This window comes from Aethalodelphis obliquidens, unplaced genomic scaffold (assembly GCF_003676395.1).
Source record: "Aethalodelphis obliquidens isolate GAN/ISIS:26980383/991018 unplaced genomic scaffold, ASM367639v1 scaffold121, whole genome shotgun sequence".
Lineage (NCBI taxonomy): Eukaryota > Metazoa > Chordata > Mammalia > Artiodactyla > Delphinidae > Aethalodelphis > Aethalodelphis obliquidens.
In genome coordinates, this window is record NW_020838065.1 from 1,489,056 (window position 1) to 1,513,202 (window position 24,147).

The window sequence follows — 24,147 nt, forward strand, 5'->3', positions numbered from 1 at the left end:
TTAACATACTAAAGTTGAAACACTCTAATTTGAATTTATATCAGTTTACCTTCAATAACACATAAAAACTCTGCTCCTTTCACAGATTTGTTCTCACCCCTTTCAATTGTTGATGTTACAAAATTATATCTTTATACATTGTGTGTAATGGTTATTTTTTTACTACAAAAAGAAACTAACAGTTGGAATAGGCAATAAAATGAATAAATCTCCAGAGAATTATGCTGAGTGAAAAAAGTCAATTGCAGAAGGTTACATACTGTATGATTCCGTTTATATAACATTCTTGAAATGACAAAGTTATAGAAATGGAAAACACAGATTAGTGGTTGTCTGGGGTTACAGAGGGGGTAAGGGAGTAGGGAAGTGGCTGTGGCTATAATAGGACAACATGAAGTATCCTTGTGGTGATGGAAGTGTTCTGTGTCTTAACTGTATCAATGTCAATATTCTGGTTGTGATATTGTATTATACTTGGGCAAGATGGTACCATTGGGGGAAACTGAATAATGGGCACTGTGGATCTCCTTTAGTTATTTCTTACAGCTTCATGTTAATCTATAATTATTGTGGTGCTCCAAGGACAATGGTGCTTCAAGGACAAAGGACAACCTTGCCTGAAAAAGTTTCAGGGTTACACCCCCTACCGGACTCTTAATCGCCCTCCCCACTATGTTGCTATGGTTACGAAATTCCTGAGCCCACCTGGGTGACGCCCACCTGGGCAATGGGACCTGTCCCAAATAAGGAAAGGCATATGCCCTGTCCCACTCCCACTCTATAGATGGAAGGTATATGTGCCTCGACCAATCAGTAAATGAAATTTTCACCTCGGACCATTCCTTTGTTTTCTGGCTATAAAAACTGATCAATAGCATGTTCGGGCTCAACTCTCCCAGACTACTAGGAAGTCGGCCCACTCTTCTGGCAGTGACCCTTCCCTCTAATAAATTCTATGTTCTTTACATTCTGCCTTGTGTCTGGAAATTCTTTTCCAACCCGCGTTTGGACCACGACAATTATCTCAGTATAAAATGTTTACTTTTAAAAATACCTGAAAGTATTATCATAAAATGTTATCATTTGTTAATTCTGAGTGGTGGTTACAACAGCAGTAATACAGTATGTAGTTATAATAGCACAAAGAAAAACACAACCAGCAATTCATAGAAGAAAACAAATGACCAATAAAAAAATGTTCAGTCCTCAAGGAAATAGAAATTAAAGGATAGTGAAATACTATTTTTCATCCACTGATATTGCAAATATTTAAAAGGTTAAGAACATTTGACCAGGGTGTGAGGAAGTAAGCACTCCAACACACTGTTGGTGAGGTTGTAATATGGTACAAAGTTTTTGGGAGGACAATTTTGTGATCTCTTATCAACAAAACTATGTCCTACAGCAATGGTTTTTAGAAAATGAACAAGAAATTTTACTGCAGCGTTATTTGTAAGAGCAAATAATTAGGGGGATAGAAATCTTAACCACTTTCATCAGAGTTATGGTTAAAAAAATAAGGTACATTCGTTTTATGGAATTTTATTACTGTCAAGAAAAATAAGGTAAAGACTTTCCAATGAGGGAGAAAGCTAAACACATTCCCACTAATCCCCCCTCCCTAGGGACAAATGAAACAAAAGAGAACTCAAAATAAAGAGAAAACGGAAGCTTCTATTAAGTCTTGAGGTAGCACAATCATAAACTGCTAACTCCGAAGGAGAGCTGCCAAAATACACTGAAATTTGGATACAATTCACGAAAGGCAGATCTCTGCTGATCCGACCCTGAGCTCTCCAAAACGCGCAGTTCCGCCCCAAGACCCCCACCAATACTCCTTTACCAGCCTGCCAATGGGGCACTGAACCCCGGTTCAGAGACGAGCCATCAAGGCTGGTATCTGACAGCAAAGCTGGCGTGGATGAGTAGCGGCGGGGGGGAGTTGGAGGGGGGACGAGGGGCGGAGGTAGGATGCCTGTAAGCACACAGACAAGTGGACGGCGTTTCGGGGACAAAGACATGGCAAAGGGGTTCCGTGGCGGCGGCGGCGGCTGCTACCGCTGCTGTTTCTTGTTTTTTCTTCTTCTTCAGTATTTGAAACATTTTCGAAGATAAATTCATGAATTGTTTGTGTCATTTCTTTCAAAATTCTATTTTTAAAAACAGAAGCAAACGGAGGGGCAGATGCTATGCCCAGGGAAGTCAAGGATCCTAGGTTCGAATCCTGTCCCTGATCATAATTCGCTTCGCGACTCAAACTGCGTGTTTCATGATCTGTAAAAAATTGATAATCAACACCAGTCACTGGGCCGCGACGAGGGTCAACGGAAAGAATTTCTCAATTCTGCGTCCCCAATTCGCTCCTAGGTAGAAGCGGCGCCCCAATCAAGTACCGCCGCGCCACGGCCTCGGGGCATCTGGGACTTGTAGTCCGCCCGGCGGAACTCGCTGTCCCGGCAGGCTGCGCGGCGGCGGCAGGGCTACGTGGCAGGGCCGGCTGCTGCTGCGCGGGCAAGTGGGGTAAGATGGCTGCACAGCGGGGCGTGCGGGTTGTTGGGCTCTGCCCCGGAGCCCGGTTGGGTAGGGTTGTTAGGGCCCTCCTGCTACTGCTGTGGTTTGCGGCCCGCGGAGGCGCGCTTTACTTCCACATCGGGGAGACGGAAAAGAAGTGCTTTATTGAGGAGATTCCGGACGAGACCATGGTTATAGGTACGAGGGCAGGGAGAGAGTTTTCAACAAGACCGCGGTCTTGGGGCGGGGTTGCGGGAGGGTCATCTCCTCAGAGCTGGGAGCAGGCGGCGTCGGCGTGCCCTGGCGACAGCGGACTCAGCGCCACCTCGCGTTCCTTTGACTGGGCTCGCCCTGCTTGCTTCCAGGAAACTACCGGACGCAGCTGTATGACAAGCAGCGAGAGGAATACCAACCGGCCACCCCCGGGCTTGGCATGTTCGTGGAGGTTAAGGACCCAGAGGACAAGGTGAGTCGGCTCCTTAGCCCCGCTGAGCCCTCCGCTCTGAACTTGAGCGCCAGACCAAGCAGGCGCCGGTACTTCCCCTCCTAGTTTGCGCATCTGCTAGACTGGTAAAAACAGTTGGTGTTGTGGGAAGATCCTGGGTTTTCACTCCGGGCTAACCTTGGGCTTTTCCAGTGCTGGCTGCTTCTCTTAACTTGTTACTGACCGCTGCATGAACCCGCCAAATCAGCTGCCTTCTCTAAGCCATTTCTTTGGTCTGTGAAATAGAAATTCATCTGTCTTATACATGTGGTGAGTGGATTAATTGTGCTAGAAACCAAAGAGTTTTGTCGACTCTAAAGCCATGACATATAGACTTTAGGATTTCACGGAACAGGGTACTTTCCAAAAAGAATGAGCAGCTTTTAATTTGACAAATAAGGATATTAAAACAAACAAAAAAACTTCAAAACCGTTCAACTGTCACCTTTCATTTGAAAGAATGACAGCAAAAGAGTTGAAAGGGCATGAGCTATGAATAAAGTAAAGCCCTTTCCAAGAGTGGTCACATGCCAACCTAATGTCAGACTCTTCGCCCCTTCTCCAGATAGTTCGAAGGCAAGTTTTTGGCAACTGCTGCTAAGCAGCATTGGAGCTTTTAGTTTTGTGGGATGCCTAGGGCTCTGCTTGTCAACTTTTGAGGCACTTAGAGCCTTACGCACCATCAGCCCTATTCCTACCATAATACTCACTGAAGTCCCTTCTCTCCAGGTCATCCTGGCCCGGCAGTATGGCTCTGAAGGCAGGTTCACCTTTACTTCCCATACCCCTGGTGAGCACCAGATCTGTCTTCACTCCAATTCCACCAAGTTCTCCCTTTTTGCTGGAGGCATGCTGGTAAGTGGACCCATGTTGGACTCTTTCGGCCTCTAGCCCCTGGTCAAGACTGGGGACTGGTGCTACTGTAGGTGTGAGATGACTATGTCAGATTTTGTGTCTCAATACAGCTGGGTTTCCAGTGAACATTCAGGGTGTGGTTACGGAGCTCTTTGTATGTGCTTTGGTTAGAGTATCAGCCAAGGCTTATTCTTGCCCTTGGGCCTAGAGCCCCACAGGGCCAGACACTAAGGAGGCCTCAGTCAGTGTTGGCTAAATGAACAAATGAAGAAAGGTGGGAGGACCAGCTGTTAGGCCCTGGCAGGAAGACAGAGCAGGGCTACCTGATTCTCCTATCTTCCTGTCTGTCTGTCTCCAGAGAGTTCATCTGGACATCCAGGTAGGTGAACATGCCAACGACTATGCAGAAATTGCTGCGAAAGACAAGTTGAGTGAGTTGCAGCTACGAGTGCGACAGCTGGTGGAGCAAGTAGAGCAGATCCAGAAAGAGCAGAACTACCAGCGGGTGAGTGGCTGAGCCAGGAGCAGTGGGCTTCCTCCCAGAAGCTGCACACTGACTTAGCCAGGAGTCACATGTCAGATTTATTATGAACCCAAGGGATTTACATGTCTGTGCCGCATTGCAAGTCTAAAAGGTGGGATGGGTATTACTAACTACTTTTAATTGAGAAGGCAGTCTCTTAAGGGGCCGTCATTATCTTATTAGGAGACACACAAAATGACAGAGCAGGAATTGATACCAACACCTTGGGTGTTATTTCCATGGTTCTCAGTGCTCCCGGGATCAAGGGTTTTAATCTCTCCTGTGTCCAGGAGGCAGGCAGGTACTATGAATGGATCTGTGACCATAATGACGGGTAGAATAGTGACCTATCTAAATGGAAACAGCTACTGTGGTCAGCTGAGGGCAGCATTGCAGAATTGCTAGCCCAGGGTTTTAAGAGGCACTTAGAGGTCTCGGTTTTTTATGTAAAAAATTCTGGGTTTTAAATGTTGTCAGAACACTGTGTGAGCCAACAAAAACGTGTATGGGCTCCATCCAGCCCCTGGACCACCAGTTTGCAACCTGTGCACACAATATTCAAGGAGCAGTTTGGGAGACCCAGGCAGAGGGCTCAGAGCAAGTCCACTTCTGAGCGTTCCAGGACAGCTCTGTCTGATAGGGTGATACCACAGCCACTTTACCACTCCCACAGGCATCAGGGTAGGACCAGGTAAGGCTGTACCTTACAGATGAGCAAATAGACCTAGGAGAAATGAGTGGGTTGCCTGAGGTCATCTGGCTGGTGAGGGTGAAGACAGTTCCCAGGTGGGGTGGCTTTTTTCGGGCACTTGACTGGAACCTGGGCAAAGTTAGTTGGCCCTGGGACATCCTCTGGGGAGGGAACCCAGCAGTTCTAGTGGGCCCAGGTGGGGCCCAGCCAACTCAGGCTCGTCTTCCTTTCTCCCCTCCCACAGTGGCGAGAGGAACGCTTCCGGCAGACCAGCGAGAGCACCAACCAGAGGGTGCTGTGGTGGTCTATCCTGCAGACCCTCATTCTCGTAGCCATCGGCGTCTGGCAGATGCGACACCTCAAGAGCTTCTTTGAAGCCAAGAAGCTGGTGTAGCCGTCCCAGGCTTCCCAGGCCATCCTTCCTCCCTGGCTGGGGAAGCAAGGGCCTCCTGGACTGACTTCTCTCCGGCAGGAGGCCTGGTCCCCAGCCATGGGTGTCTGCAGGGGAGAGGGGCCACAGCACAAGCTGAGGGTAGCAGCTTGGCTGGCTAATACTGAGCAGGTGGTAGGGTAAATGCCTGCCCCCTCCCCTGGGCCCTTTGCAGTAATCTGAAGCCACTGGGAGCCCTACTGACACCTCAGAATCACAGTGTTACTTATCAGGGATGTGAGCCTATTGTCTGGGATGACTGGGGGGAGGGGAGTGGGTGGGCAAGCCAAGTCTTCCTTCTGTCTTCCTTTCCTAACTTGGAATTTTGACCAAGTTGGGGCATGATTCCCTGCCACCCAGGAAACCTCACTATTCCCTCCTTGGGCCTAGACCCAGCCTGCTGATCCGGGGTGTGTGTGTCAATTGAGGGTGGGGTAGAGGGAGTTGCAGTGTGGGAAGGTAGCCCTGAGGTGGACCCCAGGTTCTTCACGTGGTTGTTCTTTTGGGGACTAGAGAAACTGGGGTTAGGCCAAATAGAGGCCTTGGTGCTGGTTGGGGATGGGGCCTGCAGAGTCTTAGTTACTGATTTCATTTTCAATAAGTTTAGGTTTGTTACATTGGTTTCCCAATAAAAAAAAATTAACTTCTTGTCCAGTGTAAAGTTACTCTACTGTCAGTGGGCATAGCACTGCAATGTGCTTGAGGGAGTGTCAGTTTTTCCAATGGGAAAAGCACTTCACATTCTGTGTACCCACCTGTGAACTTCATACTTTTCATCCTCTCCATACCCTCCAGTGACAGTGGGTGGTGGTTTTGCCCAAGACCATCTAACAAGTGAAAAGTAGGTGGACAGAATTGTTGTGGTGCTTCAAGGAAGTGCCTAGTTAGTGAAGGTACTGCACATTGAACAGAGGAATGCTGCAGGTGTGGAAAGGACAGGAATCCCTGAGTTGGGGGCAGGAGGGGGATACTGATGGACTTAACCAATAGCATGGGATCTCAGCAGCGACCTTGAAGGAGAGGAAGGATTTTGATGAAAGAAGGCAGGACAGGGGTGGTTGAGGAAAACAGGCAAACAGCTGGTATGCAGATAGATGGGCATTGTTTCAGCTGGAGTTGAGGGGGCGGGGTTGTGAGAAAGCTGGAAAGAAAAGTTGGTTAGAGTTAGAAGAGCCTTGAACGCCAGGTAAGAGATTTGGATATTACCCAGTGTTCAACAAAGTTTTGAGTATTAGAACACCCTGAATATAAACTGAGGAAGGTTAATCCAACAGTGTGTGAGAAGGAGACGGGGTGGGGAGGCAAGTTTGGGGACTACTTGAACTGTCAGGAGAATGTAGTCTGAGCTCATATTGCCACTTAGACCTCCACATTTAGGGGAAAAAAAAAAAACTTTTAAGAACAGCTTTAGAATTGCAGAAAAATTGTGAAGATAGTTTACATCATGCAGTAGTATGGTATATTTGTTAATGTTAAAATGAATGAATCAATAGTGATAGTCCATGCTTTATGCAGATTTCCTTAGTTGTTACATAGTGTCTTTTTTGTTCCAGGAGCCCATCTAGAAGATACCATTGTTACATTTAGTTGTCTCCTTGGGCTCCTCTTGGCTGTGACAGTTTCTCAGACTTTCCTCCTTTATTACCTTGACAGTTTTCAGGGATACTGGTCAGGCATTTTGTAGATTTCCCTCAATTGCAATTGGTCTGATGTTTTTCTCATGATTAGACTGGGGTCCTGGGTTTTTGAAAGACCACAAAAGGAAAGTGCCATTCTCATCCCATCATATTAAGGGTACTAATTATCAACATGATTGTGGATGTCACAGTTTAAAATAAGTTAATTTGGATTTTTACATGAAACCTGACTTAGATCTGATACTAGTGGGGCTTCATCCTGATGCGACAACAATTAGCTGGACTGAATGGGAGCTATGCCCTTAAGATGGGCTTGTGCTTTCCAGGTCAGGCCCATCTCCCATTTTCCATCTTTGGCCTTACCTGACTGTCTCTGCAGGGGTCAGCCTTGACTTTGTCATCAGCCAAATCTAGGCTGGATTTTTCGAGGTTCTGGTATAAGGTACGCTGCCCTGGGAGAGCTTAGCAGTAAGGGGACTGGTGGGTTGTACGATGGGTGAAAGGGGGCTCCTGGGAATGATTAATTTCCTACCTACTATAGTGAAGTCCTCTCAGAAGCAGAGTGGTTGAGACCATAGATTGTGCAACCAAACTACCTGGGCTTACATTCTGAATTACTTCTCTGTGCTTCAGTTCCCTCATCTTTAAAGTGGGCATAATAAGTACAATACTCATAAGGACAGATCGAGATAACAGTAGTAAAGAATTTAGAAAAATGACTGGCACATAGTAAGAACTCAATGGATGTTATTTATTAGGAAACTTAAAATGTGCCTGGAAGAACAGGAGATCAAGTCTAATAACTTTGCCACTCTCTTTTCCCAGGTAGGAAGCTGGCCCAGCTGGGGCCTAAGTTCTCACGGTGACAGGGCAGATATGGGAAGTCAATCTTATTCCCTTCTTCAGTTCTCAGCTCCACCAAAGTACTCCTCTCCTGGATGATAGCTGCCATTTGTATAGCGTTGACTATTGTGCCCATCACTGTACCAAGTTTTTGCATTTTCTCCTTTAAATCCTCACAGCAACCATATAAATCAGGAACCATTTATATACTCAGATGAGGAAACAGAAGCAGGCTGTTCCCCAAAACACAGCCGAACTGGCAGAGTCAGGTTTCAAATCCAGCCAATCTGCCTTTAGTGCCTGTCTCCTAACTACTACTTGGGGTGTCACTTGAGGTATCAGGCTGAACGCAAGACTGAGCCCTGAGCTTGGCCCTGCCGCCCTCCAAGCTCGCTGCGGAGAAAGAATGCACTTGGGTTGACGGCAGGACTACTTGGACGCCTTCCCTTGGGAAGAGGAGGCAGATGCAGATTATCCCAGAGCGCTGGTTTGGAAGTCTGGAGTCTATAAATCCAGTCCAAGCCCACTGACTTGAGCCCTCTCCGGGGCCTCAATTTCTCGGGATGTTCAGCGGCCCCCGGAAAGCAGTTAGCACTTCAGGCGTTTGGAGCGCTCACGTGTTCCTGTGGATGCGGAACCTTTGACGCCGCAGCTCCGGGGAGCAGACGGCGCGGCCGGAGCAGCGGACCCTGTGGACCGAGGGGCGGGGCGGACGGGCTTGGGCGGGGCGGGAGGCGGAGGCGCCGCGTAGGCCGGGGAGGCCGGGCCGGCCCGGCTGGGAGCTCGAGCCCCATGAGCCGCCGCCTCCCCCGACGATGTTCCCCTCCCGGAGGAAAACGGCACAGCTGCCCTGGGAGGACGGCAGGTGAGCGGCGGCGGCCGGCCCGGGCCCCGTCCTCCCGGGTGCTGATCCTTTCCGGGCCGCCCCGCGGAATCTAGGAGCCCGAGGCCGTCGCGTCTTCGTCTCTGCGGGGCTCTCTGAGGGTCTGTGGTTCTCCTTGTGGGTCTCTCTCTGTATTTGGGTCTCTGTTTGTCTCTATGTGGGTCTCTGTCTCTACCAGTCTCCGTCACTCAGCAGGTCTGTATTTCTCCGTTGACTTCCCTTTGTGAGTTTCTGTCCCTCTATGCGAGTCTCTCTCATTATGGGTCTCTGTGTTTTTCCACTGGCCTCTATTTTCATGCCGGTCTCTGACTCCGTTGACCTCTCTCAGTGGATCTCTGTCTTTCTGTCTGTCCCTGGTTTCAGAGGGTCTGTCTTCCGTCTCTCTGATCTCTGCCTCCCCCATCACATCCCTGTAGCCTCAGACGCTACCCTCCCTCCCTCCCTCGTGCTTCCCCCTTCTCTGCAGATCGCCCAGAAGAATACACCAGACAGAAGCTCTATGCTCTGCCTGGCTGGCCACTGCCTCGCCGGGACTAAGTACTCCCAGCGTAACATTAGTTCATTTCCGGTGCAGCTGTACTTGAATGTGGCCTGCCCCATGTGTTAGGTGTGAGGTTGACCCAGACCTTAGCTAGTGATTACCACTAGAGCAGAATGGGGGTGGGGGGTGGGGGAGAGCTAGTTGGCCGTTTAGATTGGAAAGGGCTCCCACACTTCAGTCTTGAGATGTACCCCCAAAACTCTTCTCACCCAGAACACTTGATAGTGGATCTACACCTAGTGAATGAAACCTCTTTCCCTTTTCTCTGTTAAGTTTGCCAGGTGCCAAAAGGCTTTGGAATATAGTGGGCACAACTCTTTATCGTTGGGAATTTTTCAGACTTGGTGCTGAAGTAAGAAGACAGAAATATAGTAGAAAGCCTGGACTGTGGATTTAGGCCTGGACAGGAATCCTCTTTAATAGCCATGTGACCAGGAGCATACTTAATCTTTCTCCTCAGCTTTTCCATCTCTGAAACAGGGATCATAATATCTACTCTGCAGGTCTGTATGAGGATTAAAGGAGATCACATATATAAAACTGTTGACACTGTGCTTGGCATAAAGAAGGTGCCAGTTTTCTTCCAGTTACTTTTGCAGTTTGGAGGTGCTGTAACCAGAGCAGCTGAGTATTCAAACCTGTATCACTAAGCTTTGTGTGAGGGAAGAAGGGGAAGGTTATGGAGGAGAATTTCCATTTCCTAATTCCTTTCCATAAACTTTTGGAACACAACCATGATCCCACAAAACTTGTATCATTTCATGCTTTTGACACAGGGGTACAGAGATGCATGCAACAGATGCAGATAATGTAGCAATTAAAGAGTGCTGGCTCTGGAAACAGCCTGTCTGGGTTTGAATCTTACTAGCCTTGGACACAGATTGATGAATGAGAGAAAACCTCATCTGGTCTGCCTCCCCACCCCAGAAACAACGATGGCCTGGGCCTGGTAGCAGATGAGACTGCAGATCTGGAGTTTGCCAGCAGGTGGCACCAGAAGCAACTTCTCAGTGTCCGCTGTCCTGAGGAACTGGGATTTCAGCTCTGAATTCAGTTGTTCAGTGATTGGGCCCTTGCAGCACAGGAAGAGAGTGCCCATGGGGACGTGATCCTGGTAGGAAGGGAAAGCTGGACCGAGGGACCAGCACGTGAAAGTGCATGGAGTGCCCAATCCATGCCATACCCCTGGATAATTGTCACTGCTTCTTCCCCTGAAGGTGGGATGTTTCCCCATGTCCATCTCCCCAGTCTCTACCCTACCCCAAGAAAGAACCCAGAGGGAGAATCTGTAGAGGTTCCAGCCTTCCCAGGCCACTAGGAGTATTGGCCTCTGCTCCTCCCCCGCGGAAACCCCCACCACAGGACAAGGGGGGGTAAGTCAGAAGCCCTGCAAGGGTGTCCTATCAGTCTCCCTCTCTGCTGTGTGTGGGGCCTGAGCCTGGCTTCAGGCCTTCTGGCTACCAGATTGGCAGTTGTTCCTCTAGAGAGAGGCAGGAGTTGGTCTGGCTTTAGTGTGTGACAAGCATGCCCTGAATGCTTGAACCCTTCCTTTAACTCATTTAGCAAGCCCTCTGCTGTATGATTTGTGCTAGAGCCACAGCTGTGAATCTGATGACCTGTGAAGGAGACAAGCATGGACACAGGTGATTACAAAACTCTTAAGTGCTTCAAAAAGGGCAGTACCAGATACCATAGGAACACAAAGGAGGGAGGGAGTATGTATCTCTGTTTGTGTGCACGTGGGGGTGGGGTGTGGCAGTGCTAGCCATGACATTGGCGTTTGGCCTTGAAGGATCAGTGGGGTGCTTCCAGGCAGATAAAATAAGGAAAGGCATTTTAGGCAGAAGCAGTGGACTGTGTGAGGGCTAGAGCAGGAAGGAATATGGTGAGTGGAGAAACTCTGAGTTGCCCAATGTGTAGCACTGGGTGAGTAGCAGGGAGCAACTGGAGATGGGACCAGGTCACAGAGGGGTTTGACTGTCAGGCCAAGGAATTTGGCCATTATCTTATAAACAGGAGGATCATCCATGAGATTGAAGGGGTCTGAGCAGGGCAAGGACCAGATGAGACTTGGGCTAAAAGACAGGCAGTGGGTGAGGAAGGATCAAAGGGCACTTAGGAGGTAGAATCTATATGACCTTGTAGCTAATTGGTGACTCTCAGAGGTTATAAAGTAGATTGCTTTGCTGATTATTCTAGAATAGAGGAAGCTTCCATTTTCTTGGATTCCTTAGTTCCTCCTTCACTGCCCTCAGGAACTTCCAGAGAGAGGGGCAAAGAAACCAAGTGAATTCCACCATTTCTTTGTATTTCATAACCTGAAAGGCAGTCTCTCCCAGCACTACCTCAAAGTCTAAGATATTCCGCTGTTTTTCCAGCTTCTGAAGTGAGCCTGGGTGCTGTTCCCAGCCCTCGTCTTTCCTTCCCTCTCTGTCTCTCATCCCTTGTCACATGGGCTGCCCTGGACTGAAGCTTTGACATGCATTCAGTAAACTGCCTTTGTTGGTTTGGGCCTCACATTGGTTTGGGGGCAGACCTAATCTTCTCAGAGTAAAGAGTGGTCTTTTCACTGGGGCTGAAACAGGCACATGCCCCTGTTTGGGGAGCTTTCTGGTCTGAGAAACAGGATGAAGCCAAGCTTTCTGATGAGGGTGAACCTGCAGGGGAGCAGGTGGAAGGCAGTGGGTGGGGCCTCTAAGGCGGGCTTCTGCCATCAGCTCTGGACATGAGCCATTGTCTTGGGGAGGGGCAAGCGCAAAAGACAAGGAGTCTTGTCTCTGCCCTTCAGCAGCTCTTGGTCTGGCTGGGACTCAGGCACAGAAGGTAAGAGAGCATCGAGGAAGTGGGGCAGCTCCGAGACCTGGGAGTGTTTGGAGGGCCTCCTGGAGGTAGGGGGGCTCAGGCTGAGCCTAGGGCTCTAAGCAGAATTCTGATGCATGGTGGCAGCACGAACAAAAGCACTAAAGTTGCTTCTGCACTAATTCCCGGGCGCTTGGGGCAGACCAGCCACGTGCGCCTTACTTGTGGGAAGCCAGAGAAGGGGTCTGTCGCAGGACCTCGGCTCAGCCTTGCCCTTCTGACCTGCTCCCTGTTCTTGTCCCAGGTCCAGGCTGATCCCCAGCGGCCTCCCCCGGAAATGCTCCGTCTTCCACCTCTTTGTTGCCTGTCTCTTACTGGGCCTCCTCTCCCTGCTCTGGCTGCAGCTCAGCTGCTCTGGGGACGTGGCCCGGGCAGCCAGGGGACAAGGACAGGAGACCCTGGGCCCATCCCGGGCCTGCCCACCAGAGCCACCCCCTGAGCACTGGGAAGAAGATGAATCATGGGGTCCCCACCGCCTGGCAGTGCTGGTGCCCTTTCGAGAACGCTTCGAGGAGCTACTGGTCTTTGTGCCCCACATGCACCGCTTCCTGAGCAGGAAGAAGATCCAGCACCACATCTATGTGCTCAACCAGGTGGATCATTTCAGGTAAGGACCACCTCCTGAGCCAGCACCCACTCACCTGGGCCTGCCCTGGTCTCTTGGGGCCTGCTCCCTTTCCCGACAGCAATCCAGTACCAGGTGGCCCAGGCCCATGAAAGGCCAGCCAGGGCAGCAGTGAGAGGGTGGGAGGTGCTAGACCCCTCTCACTGGGTGTGACAGGAATCTGGGGGGAGGGTTTGGGGCTGGGGAGGCCCCTGATCTGGTTTCCATTTCACAAAGGTCCCTATGGCTGCTGTATGTGTCTGGGCCATACCAGGACAAGAGGGGAAGCAGGGAGACCTGTTGGGCAGTCATTGCAGTCACCTGAGCTGATGGGGGCTCGGGCAGCGTGGCAGAAGGGGTGGAGAGAAGTGATGTGGAGGAAGCGCAGACAGGGCTTGCTGGTGGATTGGCTGCGGAGATTAGGGAAAGGGAGGGTCAAAGCCACGGCTTAACTTGTTCTGGCATTAACCTAAAATCCTTGCCCTCACCAAAAACTGCTCCCCTCCATGATCACAATCCAAGCATCTCACACTCCACCCCCACCTCCTTTCCCTCCAGCTCTCTCCCACTGGGAGACGTGGACCCAACAATTCTTGGACCCTGCCAGGCCCTTTAGTCCACGATCCTCCCAGTGTTCTCCATCCTCCTTGTCCTTACTTTCTCCTGATCTAACTTGGATTCCATGGTCCTTGGTGAAAGTCACTCCCTCACATGCACCTTAACTCCCTTCCACTTTCTCCCTGGCACAACTCCCACCGGATGAAACTCGACTCTGCCTGCTACACACCTGCACCTGGCAGCTGGATGTAGCTGGAGACACTGTTCATCTCCCTGACAATGAGCTCTGGCCCAGGAGGGCTCTCATTCCTCTGGTCTGCTGCCTCTCCCCTCCACGGCAGCCTTGCACACCCGCTCCTCTCCTCACTTCTCCCTATCTTCACCTTCAGCCAATTACTTTGCTTCATATTTGAGAAAACAGAATCAATTGGAAGAGAACTAACCCAGGTCCCCACGCCCGGACTCCTTTCACAGCTTCTGTGCAGGTGTCCTCAGTTTCCCACCGCCTTTCCCGAGGATGACCCTCCAGGGCCAGCTCTCCTGCTCGGGCACTGGGTCCCTTTTCTGCTCTTCTACTCAAGGACATCACTCCAGCCATTGGCTCTCTTCTCTCCTGCATGATCAATTTTCCCCCCTCCTGGAGTATTCAAATCAACAAACATACTGAAATAGCCCCCATCTAAACAGAAAAAAGAGAACCCCGCTTGATCCCCTATCGCCCACATCTATTGCCTCTTTTCTTTGCTCCCCTTTCTAGCAAAACTCCTTCCCTTTCTCCCCCCTCGCTCTCTCTTGAACCTATTCCACTCAGACATTTACCCTCATCATGACATTGAAACAGCTGTTGTTGACATCACCAATGAGCCCACCTTGATAATCCAAAGCCCAGTTCCCAATCTTCATCCTATCGACTTCCTGGCAGCATTTGCCAAGTGGATTACTTCTTCCTTCTTAAAACACCTCAGTTTGACCTTTGGGACAGTGCTCTGCTTCTCTTTCCTCTCTGGCCACCTCTCCCCACCTCCTTTGCTGGTTCTGCCTCATCCCCTTGATCTCTCAGCCTTGGTGTTCCTTGGGGGTCAGTGCTTGGGCACCGTCTTTTCTGGCTCCAGTCGCTCCCCAGGGGATCTCATCTAGTCTCAAGACATCAAATCTCATTTCTACCCTGATGACTCCCAAGTCTGTATTCCCAGCCCAGACCTCTCTCCTGAACTCCAGACCCATATATCCAGCCAGCTGCCTGTGCAGCCCTCTGTTTGGTGGTCTCAAGAGGCATCTCAAGCTTAACATGATTAAAACTGAATTCCTGATTTCCCACCTGTCCCTGACCTTCTCCTGCCCCCTTCCTCATTTCAGGAAATGGAAACTCCACACTCCCAGCTGCTCAGGCCAGAAAGCCTTCAGGTCATCCTCAACTCCTCTTCCCTCACACAACACGTCTAGTCCATCAGCAGAATGCATCTAGAATCTGCCCTCTTCTCACCGTCTCCACGGCCACCTCCCTGAGTTAAGGCATCATCATCTCATGCCTAAATTATTGTAACAGCCTCCCAACCTGTCTCCCTGCTTCCACCCCTCACCTTCCAGTCTCTTCTCAACACCCCAACTAGAGTGAGCCTATTAAACGCTGAGTCACAGCACATGATGCCTCTGCTCTAAGCCCTTCAGTGGCTCCCCATCTCATCCAGGGTCAAAGCTCAAGTCCTTCAGGGGCCTGTCACCCTCTGACCTCATTCCCTGAGACCTCTCACTCACTCTGCTTCACCACCTTGCTATCTGCTCCTGCCTCGGGCCCTGGGAGTTGCTCTTCTCTCTGCTCGGAGCCCTATTCCCCTGATTTCCATAGGGCTCATTCCCTCAGGCCTTCAGGTTCTGCTCACGTGTCACCCTGTTACACAGGCCCTCCCTGATGACCTCCTCTAAAAGGACAACCCCCACCCCACAGCATGCTTTATCCTCGTCACCCTGCTTTACTATTCTTCTCAGCACTTACCACTCCCTGGCTTGTTACATATTTACTTACTTGTTTATTTTTGTCTCTTCTTATTAGAATGTCAGCTCCTTGAGGGCTTTGATTTCTCACTGCTGTATCTCCAGTGCTCTGAATAGTTTCTGGCACATAATAGGGTCTCAGTAAACATTTGTGAGATAAGTGGAGGGGCAGATGTGCAGCTGGGCAGACCCACAATGAAGTCAGTGTCAGGCTGGAGGGCAGCATGGGTACTGGGGGTGGGTGCTGTGAAGGATGGGCTCTCATGCAGAGATTGGGGGAGAGCAAGCTCACTACCCCTGGCCCAGCCTCGGTGCCCTGCACAGGTTCAACCGGGCAGCACTCATCAACGCGGGCTTTCTGGAGAGCAGCAACAGCACAGACTACATCGCCATGCACGACGTGGACCTGCTCCCTCTCAATGAGGAGCTGGACTATGGCTTCCCAGAGACCGGGCCCTTCCACGTGGCCTCCCCGGAGCTCCACCCACTCTACCACTACAAGACCTACGTCGGTGGCATCCTGCTGCTTTCCAAGCAGCACTACCAGCTGGTGAGGCCTGGCGCACCTACTCTGCTGAGAGCCAGGGAGCACCCACCTGGATGGGGGCAGTGGCAAGAGGAGCAGCATTTCTAGGGCCCAGCAGATGGAGGGTCCTGCTTGGGGAGCCCAGGAGCAGCCAGAGGCATGAGAGGAGCAGGACCAAACAAGCCAGTTAGGGAGGGTTCTGCCACAGCAACAGAACCCCTGGGCAAACTGGCTTCAGAAGCCCTGGGGTTCGTTGCCTCTCAAAATGGAAAAGTCTGGGTGGGGCTGTCTTGCCCAGCCTCTCAGATGATGTCACCAGGACACCATTTCACCTTCCATCTCTCAGCTCTGCCTTCTCTAGACTGGCTTTATTTTCAGACGTTCAGGATGCAAGGTGGTGGTTGTAGCTGCAACCTGCATCCGTCTAGGCCCAAGTCCAGTGGAAAATGGAGCTGCCCGTTTCCAACAGCCCAGACAGGAGACCCGCAGCTGCCCCATGCTGGCTCTTGATTGGCCTGGCTTGAGTCACAGGTCTATCCCTGAATCAGTCACTGTGGTAGGGGGTGGGAGTGGGTGGTGGGGTGGGAAGCTGGGGAGGAGGAGGAAAGGGGGTCTGGCCTGGCCCAGCTTGGGCTAGGGACTCCCAAGTGGTAGGAGACCAAAGAGCACCCTGGGAGGATGGGGCAAGTGACATTGCTTGTCTTTGTGTCAGTGCAACGGGATGTCCAACCGCTTCTGGGGCTGGGGCCGTGAGGACGACGAGTTCTACCGGCGCATCAAAGGAGCCGGGCTCCAGGTAATGCTCCCCCGCCGCCCCACCTCTTCAGCCATCATGGCTGCCCTGAGGTTCCTCTCTGCCCTCAGATGAAGTTCCTGGGGCTGGGAGATGGCACCCCTGGTTCTGATCCCAGCCCTGCCCCCGACTAGCACACCTCTCCTGAAGAATGGGAATGCAGGCCCCTGCCTGTGGGCTATGGCAGGCAGTGGGACCCCAGAGGACTAGTGGTGAGGGCCAGGGCTCCAGGAGAGGCAGCCTGATCCAACTTCCTTTGGTCTCTTTAGCTTTTCCGCCCCTCGGGAATCACAACTGGGTACAAGACATTTCGCCACCTGCATGACCCAGCCTGGAGGAAGAGGGACCAGAAGCGCATCGCGGCTCAAAAACAGGTACTGGCTGGTCCCTTGATCGGGGATGGATAGGTGGTATATGGGGAACCACCAGGCTCAAGCATTTCATCAAGTTCTCCTTGGGCCCAAGTGGCCCCATCCTCCCCTGCTTGGCCCAGGTCAGTCGTTGGCATTCTGCTTGGGCACCATGCCCTCCTCTGGTGGCTGCCATGGCCCCTGGGCTCTGTGGGTCAGCCGAGACCTCAGGGTCCACGCAGGCTGTGTGTGTCGGGGGGAGTGGGGATGGGACTCAGCTGAAGGTGCCAGCATCCTAGGCAGACCTGGGATACAGGAGTCCCCATCCCTCAATAGCCTCTTCTCTAGGAGCCAGATTAGTTCAACTGGAAAACCCCTGCTGACGAGGATGTGTAGCCATGGGCGAGAGACTTCCCATCTCTGAGCTTCCCTTTTCCCTCTCTTCTGTGGGGATCACAGGACCTCTGATGACAAGGTCGTGGGGGATCAGTGGACAGCTGGCACCCACAAAGCCCTGAGTACATGCTCTCCCCCTTTCCTTCCCAGGAGCAGTTCAGGGTGGACCGGGAGGGAGGCCTGAGCACCGTGAAGTACCGCGTGGATTCCCGTACAGCCCTGTCTGTGGGCGGGGCCCCCTGCACTGTTCTCAACATCATGTTGGACTGTGACAAGGCTGCCACCCCCTGGTGCACATTCAGCTGAGTTGGCTGGACAGCAAGGAAGCCTGTGCCTACAGGCCATACTGCTACTCAAGCCCAGGACAAAGCCTCAGGCCCTGGGCCCAGCTCCAATAGGACGTGGAGTGGCCTGAAGCAGTGGACAGCAAGCCACGTGTTTGCAGCAGCCCGGCCCCCAGAGGCAGGCTTGAGCCAGGAGAGGACACACGCAGGGTGCCTGGGACGCTGCCAGCAGTAAACAATGATGGAGAGAGGCTGGGACATGGTTTCCAACTGAGACTCTCCACTCTGCCTTCCTGCTTGCCCTGCCCTACCCTCCTTTGTGTGCTGAGATCTGCAAGATCTTGTTCCTTCTCCTGGACTGCCAGGCCACTGATGTGGGTGGCAAGGGCCATCAGGAGGGTTAAAACTGCAGAGACCAGTGTGCAAGCCCCACAGAAAGGGAGCAACTGAGACCAGCTCTAGCTGGTTGTCACCCTGAAGGAGTGTGGGCCTGGTGTTGCCAGATCTTCTGATTTTTCAAAAGAAAGTAGAATTCTGGATTCTTGAGTGAAATTGGTTAATTTAAAAATGATAGCAACTAATTCAAACTTGTAACAAGTATGGTAAGCCAAACCAAATGTGTTTTGAACCACCAGTTTGTCACCTGTGGCTGAGGGGAAGGGGATGGGGCAAAAGATGACACTTCTCTTAGTTATAAGCTGGCAAGGAGTTGGGGCAGGGCTAGGGAAGACGAGGCCAGGGGAAGCTCAGGTGGGAGAGAACCCCAAGGCACAAGGTCCCTACTCCCTCCCTCAGCACTCCAGGCTTTTGCTGCCCTTCTGGACAGTCTGACCACTGCCAGGCTCTGGTGGGCTCCGACTGGAAGGGGTGCTTCATCCTGCCTCACTGAGATGGACAGAAATAGATTGCAGGACTGGACTTACGGTAGGCAGGCTGCATCTGCAAAGACTCACTGGGTCATGGCTCAGGGAGGGAAGACCATGTTTCTGAGGCGGGAGGAAGATGAGAAGTAGGAGAACCCCTCGAGTATTCCCACAGCATGAGGGGAGACTACCAGTGGTCACCAAATGCCACAGAGAGGTGAGGGAGGGGAGCCAAGGGAGCTGGTGGAACTGGGGAGTCATCTTGGAGGAACCATCTGGAGGTAAGCCCAGGGCCAATGAGAGAGGGAAGTGATGGGCCCTGAAAGGTAAATCACTCCTTCAGGGCATTTGACTGCCAAAGATTTGGGGCAGAAGTCAGAGGAGACTGGGACCAGTTACGGTTAGTGTGTTTAACAATAAATAGGACACCTGAAGTGCAAGAGGAAGGACTGAGGTCCCCGATTTCAGGAGGGTAGAATTCAGCAGCTCTGCTCCAAAAAGACTCCTCCAAGGATGATCTTAGGGCTGCTGCGTGCAGTTGTGTGGGTTGTGCACTGTACAACCTGAGCATAAACCAAGAGGTTTAAGCAAAGATGAGTGGAGGGAGTGAAGAGCTTCAGGTTCCATGTAACTATTCAAACTTATAAGAGAGGGTCCTTGCGATCCTAAATTGACCTCGCCCAGCAGTTCAGTTTTACTCTCTACGGTGAAGGGCAAACAGACCTTGATTACAGTGCAAGGGTATTCAAGGGACTTTCTCAACTTCAGGCCCAGGAGAGGGGAATGGTGTACTTTCTGTTTGCTGGTCTCCTGAACAACCCTGACTGTCATCTTGGACTTAGAAAACATGAAGCGTCTTGGAGATGGTGGGAATAGATGTGACAACGCCTCCAGCTCTGTACTCACCTGGTAGGTATGAAGACCAAAAAGATGGGGGATTCCTTCCTTTCCATGTGCACTGGGAATTGGGATGAGCAGGAGAAAAGCAGGATCAGCCAGCTCAGCCTGGGCTGGGGTGCATTTCTAACCCTACGCTCTCACACTCCCCCACGGCCGCTGCCACCACCTCCATCATCCAAACACCAGAAGGCACCCCAGGCCAGGCCTGATGCAGCTTGAATCTTCAGCCCCCATCACTCCCCAGCGCGGGCCTCCCCCAAGCCACTCTGGGAGAGTGGGAGAAGGCTGAGAGGTGGTCAGTAATGGGAAGAAGCAGACAGCCCTTCTGCCTCCTCAGCACCCTGGCTGCTTCTCTGTGGCATGGAACAAATGTCCCTGCCTTGCTGGTCAGAACCCAGGATCTAGAAGCACCTGGCACACGCTTGGCCAATGTGGTTGTAATGATAACAACCAGCACTTGTTGATCATTCACATATACAAAATTTAATATATTGCTTTATTTCATGTAGGCCTTCACCTAAGAGCTAGGCCTTATTTATTGACCTGTTTTTTAAATTTATTTATTATTTTTGGCTGCGTTAGGTCTTTGTTGCTGCCCACGGGCTTTCTCTAGCTGCGGTGAGCAGGGGCTATTCTTCGTTGTGGTGCGCATGGTCCTCATTGAAGTGGCTTCTCTTGTTGCGGAGCATGGGCTCTAGGCACGTGGGCTCAGTAGTTGTGGCTCGCGGGCTCTAGAGCACAGACAGTAGTTGTGGCGCACAGGCTTAGTTGCTCCGCGGCATGTGGGATCTTCCCGGACCATGGCTCGCACCCGTGTCCCCTGCATTGGCAGGCAGATTCTTAACCACTATACCACCAGGGAAGTCCTATTAACCTGTTTTATAGATGAAGACGGTGAAGCACAGAAAGGTAAGAAACTTGCCCAAGGACACAAAGCTGATAAGTAGTGGAGCTTGGGATTTGGACCCCCAGAATCTGCCTTCTGAGCAGAAGAAAACATAGGAGAAAATCTAGGTGATGTTTGCTTTGGCAGTAAGTTTTTAGATACAATACCAAAAATAAGATCCATGAAAGAAATAATTGATGTTAGACTTTATTAAAACTTAAAACTTCTACTCTGTGAAAGCAACGGTTAAGAGAATGAAAAGACAAGCCACAGACTAGGAAAAAAAACTTTGTAAAACATATATCTGATAAAGGACTTGTGCCCAAAATATACAAAGAATCTTAAAATTCAACAAGACAACAAAAATCCAAGTGAAAAAATGCGCAAAAGATCTGAACAGACACTTCAACAACGAAAATATACAGATGGCAAATAAGCATATGAAAAGATGCGCAACATGATTTGTCACTAGGGAATTGCAAATTAAAACAACGACACACCACTACATACCTGCTAGAATGGCTAAAATCTGAAAAATGACAATACCAAATGCTGGTGAGGATATAGAGCAAAGGGAAGCATTCTCACCATTAGTGAGAATGCAAAATGATACATCCACTTTGGAAGATGGTATGGTAGTTTCATACAAGGCTGAACATAATCATGACATATGATTCAGCAATCTCACTCCTAGGTATTTACCCAATCGATTTGAAAATTTGTCCTCACAAAAACTTGCATGTGAATGTTTATAGCAGATTTATTCGTAATCACTAAGTACAAGAAGTGACCAAGATTACCTTCAATAGGTGAATGGATAAACAAACTAGTGGTACATTTATACAATGGAACATTATTCAGCACTAAGAAGAAATGAGCTACCAAGTCATAAAAAGACATGGAAGAACCTTAAATACATGTTGCTGAGTGAAAGACGCCAGTCTAAAAAAGCTATATAGGGAATTCCCTGGTGGTCCAGTGGTTAGGATTCTGCTCTCACTGCCAAGGGCCCGGGTTCGATCCCTGGTCAGGGAACTTAAATCCCATAAGATGTGTGACATGGCCAAGAAAATTTAAAACAAACTTTAAAAACTGTATAGTATATGATTGCAATTATAGGACATTCTGGAAAAGGCAAAACTATAGAGATAGTAAAACTATAGAGACGGTGGTTGCCAAAGGTTTGGGGAGAGGGAAGGAATGTTGAATAGATAAAGCACAAGAGATATTTAGGGTGGTGAAACTATTCTGTGTGTAATGGTGCACACAGGGTAGTTGATGTGCATGACATTATGCATTTGTTAAAACCCACCGAACTTTTAGCATAAAGAATCAGCCTTGGGAATTCGCTGGCTGTCCAGTGGTTAGGACTCTGCACTTCCACTGCAGAGGGCATAGGTTTGACCCCTAGTGGGGGGACTAAGATCCCGCAAGCCACACGGCGCAGCCAAAAAAAAAAAAAAAAAAAAAAAAAAGTGAGTCAATGTATGCAAATTTTAAAAAGTCATTTAGTAGGTAAGGGGATCCCAGGAAGGAATGCAGACTATGACAAGAAAATCTAACTACATTACAATGTACAAAACTACCTCACTGAAGGGGATGGGGGATTAGGTGCTGACCTAAGTAACACTAGAAACAAGTGGAATCTGTAAGACTAAAGTCAAAAGGAAGTGCACATATGCACTATCCTCTAGTTGTTTCCCATGGGGATATGGGGTGTGGTATAACAGTTCTGTATATTAGGATTGAGCAATTAAGTGAATGGATGGTGGGAGCCAGGTTTCTTACTGTTGGAGTGGGAATTTATGAATAAGCAAAGGGCAGAAGGCTAGAATGAAGAATGTGATGATGGATTAGAGTTGGATAAACCAGTATGAGTTTACATTAAGCTTAATTATACAGAGAAATATTTACATATGTGTGTATACACACGTATCACACACACATATATTTCCTTGTTCTGTCAGCTGAGAGGACCTAGCAGCAATGACACTCCAGGGCAATGAGCACAACTAGTGCCCAGATCTTGGTTTCAAATACCATCCTCCAATGAAAGGAACCACGGCTCCTTAGACAAATGGTTGAGTCAAGGACTGGGGTGGAAAATATACAAGATGAGTCTGGAGCATCTTTTAGTTCCAGAAAGTAAGGAAATGTTTTTTAAAAGTTGATGGGGGGCGCTTCCCTAGTGGCACAGTTGTTAAGAGTCCGCCTACCGATGCAGGGGACATGGGTTCGTGCCCCGGTCTGGGAGGATCCTGCATGACGCGGAGCGGCTGGGCCCGTGAGCCATGGGCGCTGAGCCTGCACATCCGGAGCCTGTGCTCCGCGACAGGAGAGGCCACAACAGTGAGAGGCCCGCGTACCGCAAAAAAGAAAAAAAAAAAAGGTGATGGGGGTATTGTCAAAGGAACACAGGAGCCAAATTAAAGAGCTCTCAATGGCTAAAACTGGAACAATTTGAGGAAAAAAAAAGAAAAAAGAAAGTAATATTGGGTTATAACCCAATGCATAAAATAAAAATACATGCATCCATACTGATAAATATCAATAAATAAGTGGAGGAGAAGAGACAAATGTCTTATGCAGAATTATTCCAGATAATTTATGTCGATACTCTGCCCTCAAGGAAGGGGAGCATAACTCCCCACTCCTTACCTGTCAACTGCGTATAGTGACTTCCTTCCAAAGAGGACAGTGTGGAAAGGGGGTGAGGTGGGGAGAGTAACTGTACAATGGGAAAACGTGACAAACACTACCCCAGCCAGGTGATCAAGGACAACATCAACAGTGATAAATCATCTTGATAGTATGTATGCTTGACATGTTGTGATGAAAATGATACTTTATGCCTGTGGTCTTCTTCCCCCAAATCCATAACTCCAGTCTAATCATATGAAAAACAGCAGCCAAATTCCTATAGAGGGCATCTTACAAAACATCTGACCAGTGCTTCTCAAAACTGTTGAGGTCATCACATACACGGGAAGTCAGAGAAACTGTCACAGCCAAGGGGAGCCTTAGAGACATTGCAATAAATATAATACGGTATCTTCAATGAGATCTGGGAGCAGAAAAAGGACATTAGCTAAAAACAAAGGAAATCTGAATAAAATATAGTTTTAGTTAAAAATACTGTGTTAGCATTGGTTCATTATTTGTAGTAAATGTACCTTACTAATTGAAGTTGTTGATAATAGGTGCAGGTAGATGGGCACTCTGATTAATATCTTTGCAATTTTTCTCTAAATCTAAAAATGTTCTTAAAAACAGTCAATTTTTTAAAAAATATTTATTTATTTATTTGGCTGCACCGGGTCTTAGTTACAGCACATGGGATCTTCGTTGCTGCATGAAATACCTTCTTTGCAGCATGCGGGATCTTTAGTTGCAGCATGCAGGATCTTTTTTAGTTGCAGCATGCGGGCTCTTAGTTGCGGTATGCGGGATCTAGTTCCCTGACCAGGAATCAAACCCAGTCCCCCTGCATTGAAAGTGTGGAGTCTTAACCACTGGACCACCAGGGAAGTCCCAAAAATAGTCTATTTTTTTAAAAGGGGGAAACAAAACTGTATGGTGGGAACCAAGAGGAGGCAGCTTTTGAAAAGTCTAAGTAGCCCTGTTTCATGGAGGTTGGGGTAGGGGTGGTCTCAAAGGCACACGCTTTCCTCCCACTGGTTTCCTCTATGTGTCTGCCCAGCCCCCAGCCCCAGCCCAGGTTTTACTGTGGCTCTAGAG

At 49.7% G+C, this 24,147-nt stretch overlaps 2 protein-coding genes across 14 annotated transcripts; both read left to right on the forward strand.

The window, feature by feature from the left end:
* The first annotated feature begins 2,506 nt into the window (after nucleotides 1–2,506).
* TMED9 (transmembrane p24 trafficking protein 9) lies at nucleotides 2,507–6,143 on the forward strand. Of its 2 annotated transcripts, XM_027098249.1 has the most exons (5): nucleotides 2,510–2,709; nucleotides 2,877–2,977; nucleotides 3,725–3,850; nucleotides 4,209–4,355; nucleotides 5,309–6,143. In XM_027098249.1, the coding sequence occupies exons 1-5, from the start codon at nucleotides 2,526–2,528 to the stop codon at nucleotides 5,456–5,458; spliced, it is 708 nt and encodes a 235-aa protein (XP_026954050.1). In that variant the 5' UTR covers nucleotides 2,510–2,525; the 3' UTR covers nucleotides 5,459–6,143. The 2 variants fall into 2 exon arrangements, with proteins under 2 accessions (XP_026954051.1, XP_026954050.1); XM_027098250.1 differs by lacking the exon at nucleotides 4,209–4,355 and having other exon boundaries at nucleotides 2,507–2,709.
* A 2,566-nt stretch (nucleotides 6,144–8,709) lies between these two features.
* On the forward strand, nucleotides 8,710–18,312 carry B4GALT7 (beta-1,4-galactosyltransferase 7). 12 transcript variants are annotated; one of them, XM_027098238.1, is made up of 7 exons: nucleotides 8,721–8,839; nucleotides 10,991–11,041; nucleotides 12,502–12,864; nucleotides 15,718–15,961; nucleotides 16,650–16,733; nucleotides 17,000–17,104; nucleotides 17,627–18,299. In XM_027098238.1, exons 1-7 carry the CDS (start codon nucleotides 8,790–8,792, stop codon nucleotides 17,780–17,782), a joined length of 1,053 nt encoding a protein of 350 aa, XP_026954039.1. In that variant the 5' UTR covers nucleotides 8,721–8,789; the 3' UTR covers nucleotides 17,783–18,299. The 12 variants fall into 12 exon arrangements, 11 of the variants coding, with proteins under 11 accessions (XP_026954049.1, XP_026954048.1, XP_026954039.1 ...); XM_027098243.1 differs by having other exon boundaries at nucleotides 8,724–8,839; nucleotides 15,736–15,961; nucleotides 17,627–18,312; XM_027098241.1 differs by having other exon boundaries at nucleotides 8,736–8,839; nucleotides 10,962–12,221.
* The last annotated feature ends 5,835 nt before the right edge of the window (nucleotides 18,313–24,147 follow it).